At 45.6% G+C, this 5,975-nt stretch overlaps 1 protein-coding gene across 1 annotated transcript; it reads left to right on the plus strand.

The window, feature by feature from the left end:
* The first annotated feature begins 564 nt into the window (after positions 1–564).
* RRAD (RRAD, Ras related glycolysis inhibitor and calcium channel regulator) lies at positions 565–5,975 on the plus strand. Its single transcript, XM_084644504.1, has 5 exons — positions 565–698; positions 894–1,263; positions 2,731–2,804; positions 3,377–3,581; positions 5,123–5,975. The coding sequence occupies exons 2-5, from the start codon at positions 906–908 to the stop codon at positions 5,398–5,400; spliced, it is 915 nt and encodes a 304-aa protein (XP_084500630.1). The 5' UTR covers positions 565–698; positions 894–905; the 3' UTR covers positions 5,401–5,975.

The following is a 5,975-nucleotide window of genomic DNA, read 5'->3' on the forward strand; positions in this document are numbered from 1 at the left end:
ACCTCTTCTAAATTCATACAAAAAAAAATACAAATACTGTCATGTTTTACTGAAATTTGTCTGTAATCTTTCAGAGGCAAGGTCTGTCTCTTACTTTACCACTATCCAGTGCCTCGCACAGTGGGGCCTGACTCTGTTGCAGCCCGCTCAAGGTGACTCCATTGCTAATTAAATAAACAGAAGTTGCCCATGTTTATTTATCTATTTGTAACTAGGGCTAAGGACACTCAGACACCACAATGATGAGCCAGATACCTCAGACCGTTGGCTTACAGGAACCATTACTAGTCCTCAGCACTCCCATCCTGCTGTACCTCTCCCAGGCGTTGTACGCACATTAAGTAATTGATGCCCCGGACCCCTGGGTGCTCACCCAGGAGAGGCCACAACCCGGGCTTTCCCTTGCACCCCGGTGTGTACGGGCCGCGTGGCAGTGACGCAGCCGCCAGCCTGGAACCCCCCCACCCGGCTTCCAGCGCGGGGGCGCTGGGGGCGGGGCTGGCCCGCTGCCGCTGCCTCTCCCGGGCCTTGTCTCAGCGGCGCGTCACGCCGGGGAGGGCCGGGGCTGGCCGCGGCATAAATAAGAGCGCGGCGGCGCGGGCTGCTAGGAGCTGGCATCGGCGCTCGCGTGGCTGAGCGCGGCGACAGGGAGAAGGCACCGCCGGGGAATCCCGTCTCCTCTCTGGCCCCCGTCCCAGGTAAGCCGGCCGGGAACCGACCCAGGTCTTTGGGGAGGGGGAAGCTGCCGGGGTGCCCCCGGGCGGGCGAGGGGGGGAGGCGGCGGCGGCGGCTTCAGCGCCTGGCAGGGCGAGGGGCCGGCGGGAGCGGGGAGTCTCCCTGGGGCGAGCAGGGGGATGCGGAGCCTGACGCCGCCCGGGTCGCTCTCCCCCTAGCTAGGCGCCCCCATGACTCTGAACCGCGGGGACAAGCCGCGCTGCCTGGAGAAGCGGCGCTGCAGCACGCCCTTCGCCGCCCACCAGCACCTGCACCGGCGGAGCATGCCGGTGGATGACCGGGAGCTGCAGGCGTCGGTCCCGCCAGGCGCCCTGCTGGGCGAGTTCTCCCCGCTGGGCCGCTGCACCTCGTACAACCCGGACCGGGAGAGCTGGGCGTCCGACTCCTCCGACTCGGTCATCTCCTCGGGCAGCGACTTCGACAGCAACCTCTACAAGGTGATCCTGCTGGGCGAGCACGGCGTGGGCAAGACCAGCCTGGCCAGGATCTTCGGCGGAGTCGAGGACTGCCCCGATGCGGAGGAGGCAGGTGAGCGCGGCGGAGCCGGGGAGGGAGTGGGGCCAGCGGGCTCTGCGGGGGAAAGCGGCACCGTCCACAGCCGCAGCGCCCCGCCGCTAGCGACTCCCCCTTCCCAGCCCTGCCCGGACAGCGAGTCCCAGGCTGGAGCTTCGCTACAGAGCTGCCCGCTTGAAGTGTCTGGCCCTGAACTACAGGCTTAGTGCGAAGGAATTTACAGACCCCTTCTGGAGCTGGACATGCAGTGTGTCCATCAACTCCGTGTGCTCACATGTCTATTACATCTAGACCTAGACAAGTATAGGATAAAACAATTTGTGGTTTAAACAAAATGAATATGTATTCACACACTAATAGGTTTGCATAAGCCTATTACTGTATGAATGCATATTAAGTATGACTATAGTTGATGATTAACTCAGTCACATCAATACATTAATATTCATGTAAATGTAGCTGATTTGGGATACCCAATATGTGCTCCTCTTAGTAAAGAAAGGCTTGGTTTCAGGGCATTTTTCTATAGAATAAACAAAGGCTTTTTATGATTAAGAAAGGTAACAGTTAATCTTTCTTAACACTTTAGCTACTGAACAAACTAATTTTTCATAATTTAATACACCGTCCCATTAGATGGTTTAAAGGTTCATGTAACAAATAATACCCGACTGTTATATTGAGGTTTATCAGTAGATCTCAAAGTACTTTACAAAGGAGGGCTGTATCATTATCCCCATTTTACACATAGTATGTTTCTAAATTTGTCTTATTGACCACATAGATGGCAGTCAATTGACTAGAACTGCCCTGAAGCAAAGTTTTCTAAGCTCCCTTCATGTGGAATAAGGAAATCTAGGCACTTTCAAACATTACTCCTTAAAAAGTCAGACATTAAGGTAAAAAACCTCCCTAAATAATGAGCATTCTCACTTAAACCCAAACAGCAGGAAAATGCAGAGCTAAGTTTATCACTCCATATAGTTGTACCTATGTTTGCAAATGGACTGCAGAAGTCTCTGGGGTGAGACTTCAGGATTGTGCCCCAGGGTGTAGACTATTATGCACTGAAGTCCTTAATGAGTCAATGAGAATGCCTTGAGTAAAGATTATTTTTAAATATATGCTACAATACTCAGGTATAACATGGTGAGTGAAGGATGGAGTGATGGCCTTTACTCTGAATTTACTTTTTTTCTTGGCTGCGGTCACTACTTGACCATTGAAGCATTTTAAAAAAAATTGTTGAATTCAAAATTTGTTAGAGAAACAGTATTGATTTCATATTGCACACACTATGCAACCTTCTTTGTCACCATAATGAAAATATCTGTAAATAGTAAATTAAGAAAGAACTGGTTTGGAAGCAATAACTGTGGTAACCACTTTACCTTAGTCAATCAGGTGTTGTGAAGTGTTCTGATTGCCAAGATTTTTGCAGTCAACGAAGTCAAATAATGATTTTAAATTTTCTCTCTATAGGGAATACATATAACAGATCGATTATAGTCGACGGAGAAGAAGCTTCTCTCATAGTGTTTGACATATGGGAGCAGGTACAAATAGTTCATTTTATTTATGGGTCACTTGTTAATTGCACAGCCTAGGCATAGTTTCAGAATAAGGTAGTGTATGGCTACTTATTGTTATCTAACATCCTAATAGAAAATAATATTGAGATTCTTTTTGTTCTGTGTTCACTCAGTTTTCTAGTAGTACATTTCTAGTAGCTAGGTTATTTCAGACCATGGTTTAGGGCCAGACTGAACCCCTTACTCCTGCTGCTACGGAGTTACCGGAACAAGCAGACTCTGTCAAGCCAATGAGGCAGTTCTGTGAGTAGCTGCTTATCAGTCAGTAAGGGGGTCACAATCTGGCCCATCACAGGCCTTGATGCAATTTGTGGAAATAGAAAAGCTTTCTTTATAATAGAACATCCAAAACTGTGATTTTTCTCTCCCAAAAATGATTGTGTAAAATTTAATACAGACTTGCAATTCTTTTATTACGTTTTTAACAAAACCAGCTGTAGCAGGGTTTCCAAAATAATTCACTTATTAGAACCAGGAATGTGTAGTTTTTATGTATTTTCAATGCAATAAATGGTTCCATTCTTTTTTCCTTTTAGGATGACACCCAGTGGCTTCAGAATCATTGTATGAAAATGGGGGATGCCTATATTATTGTGTACTCAGTGACAGACAAAGTTAGTTTTGAAAAGGCCTCAGAACTGAGAATTCAGCTAAGAAGAGCAAGACAAACGGAAGATATTCCCATCATTCTCGTAGGGAATAAAAGTGACCTTGTCCGATCCAGAGAAGTCTCAGTAGATGGTAAGAGATGCTACTGAATTGTGAATTCAAGTCAAAGTTAATAACCAAGGCTGCAGAGAATCCAGTTCTACTGCAGAAAGGGACATGATTTGAAGAGTCTGCTCCTTCTCTGTGCTCCAAACTCTGAACATGGAATGTCTATGAACCAAACTGTCAGGAGCAGAGCTGGTTGATTTGTGACTATCCTTGGCATAGTGCCCTGAAGCTGCAGTAGTAAAGGAGTGGCTTAAAGCTGCAGCTTCAGGGTGCTACTGCATGTGTCTCAAGGTCAATAGTGACTGAAAGTCATTAGCCATCTTCTGGCTGCCCAAGGACACTTATGAAATGACTTGATGTCTCAGTCCTGTTCCTAATGCACAGAGGTACAAAACCCACAACCGGCAATTTCTGCTGAGGGCAAGACAATAGAGACTGAACAATCCTCTCTCCTATAAAGTGATCTCATGATGGGATGGAGATATATTGGCAGGGCAATGTGGGGACGCTTGCCCTGCTTGAGTCTATGCTGTGACTCTTCTGAGTATTTCAATGTCAAAGACTGTCAACCAAGCACCTACCAACAGCACTGAATCCACATCATTTTTAAAAATTTTGTTTTTATATTCACTAGGTGGAATGTTGAGATACTAGCTCTTCCAGTCTCGTGATTCTGTCATGGTGTTGTCTCATTCCCTGCTTTAGACTGCCCACTAGCCTGCAAAGGCAACATGGAGCAGTTGCTTGCTTGTGGGCTGGTGCAGTGCCCAGAAGGTCTTTATTGCCCCAGTGGTGATTCTATTTATTGATGTGGTTTGCCCTGCTCAAGCTGATTAAGTTTACAACTTCAGGGTCCTTGTTTTACCACAAGCTGAACGTGGAAATTCATGCTCCAGCAGTGGTCAAAAGTAGCTTTATCTCTGAAATATTAGAGTTGCATCCTTCTGTGGATGCAGACCTTGCTACACCAAAATGAACTATACCTTCCTGACCTCTAACAATGGGTCTGGTGATTTTGGCCTTCCTAGCTATAACTGTTCCAAATAAAGCCTATCTTAGAAAATTCACTGCTTTTACAGTTATAGCTTTTGCAGAATGTGGCAGCACAACTGTGCCAGGGCTTTCACCTGAAAGAAATGGTGATACTGGCTCTGTCTTATGCTGGCTGCCCTCTTGTACAAGCATGTTTGCATGCCTTGTTCAAGCCATGAACCATAGTGGGCCAGTTTATTTGAGGGACTCTGTTGCCTTATGTTCCATCAAATTGGTGGACTTGAGACTTCCAACCCTAGTATGGTATAATCTTGAAAAGACGGGACAGCCTTCTCTGAGGATCCAGTCCATGCATGGGAATGGACTAGATGACCTCTCAAGGTCCCTTCCAGTTCTATGATTCTGTGACTGGGAATATTCATCTCAACATGCATCAAAGTATATTAGTGGTATAAAGGCCATATTCCCCTAATAAGGGTATTTTAAGTCACATTGCAGCTTTGGATGCCAATATGCATGAAGGAAAATCTCTTTCTACTGTCATTCACTTGCCCCTTTTTCTGTCTTTCTAGAGGGACGGGCCTGCGCTGTGGTGTTTGACTGCAAATTCATTGAGACGTCGGCTGCCCTTCATCATAACGTGAAGGACCTGTTTGAAGGTATCATTCGACAAATCAGACTTCGCAAAGACAGTAAAGAAGACAATGCCAGGAGAATGGCCAATGCAAAAAGAAGAGAAAGCATAAGCAAAAAGGCCAAGCGATTCCTTGGGAGAATTGTGGCAAAGAACAATAAGAAGATGGCTTTCAAGGCAAAGTCAAAGTCTTGCCATGATTTATCTGTGCTTTAGAATCTTTCAGCAAGGCCAGATGCTGCACATGGGTTGTGAACAAGCATTTGACTTCTGAAAAGTGTGAACAAACCTACATGGTGATAAAAATGAATGACTTATATGGGACTCTCCTTAATGCCTTAAGGTTCATAAGCAAAACCTGGAAGCTACATTACCATGTACACTTCAGCGGTAAATGGTTTAAGCATCAGTGTGTGTGCAAGTAAATGAACTAATTTTAAACAAGCGGCTTCATATGCCCACATTTTCACTGTGTACATTTGTTACATGTCCTCCTGTTCTGTGGATACCAGAGAAGCAAAGATAAAGGATGATAAAGTGAAATATCACCATGAACTTGTCTCCTTTGCAGAGCAAAACTTGAAAATGTTTGTACGCAGGCTCGTACACTTTTTTAGTATAAAATAAGCAATGATAAATACTTTTTAAATTGGGGTGGGGGAGGCAGTTCAAACAGCATTAGAATGGGAGATAGCTATATATATATATAGATTTATGAAGTTAATTTGCACTTCCATTAACTGTTACTCAATTTGTTACTTGTTTACATGCAGATTTTATAATAAAGTTAT

This window comes from Lepidochelys olivacea (genome assembly GCF_965140295.1).
Source record: "Lepidochelys olivacea isolate rLepOli2 genome assembly, chromosome: 12".
In the NCBI taxonomy this organism is placed as follows: domain Eukaryota; kingdom Metazoa; phylum Chordata; order Testudines; family Cheloniidae; genus Lepidochelys; species Lepidochelys olivacea.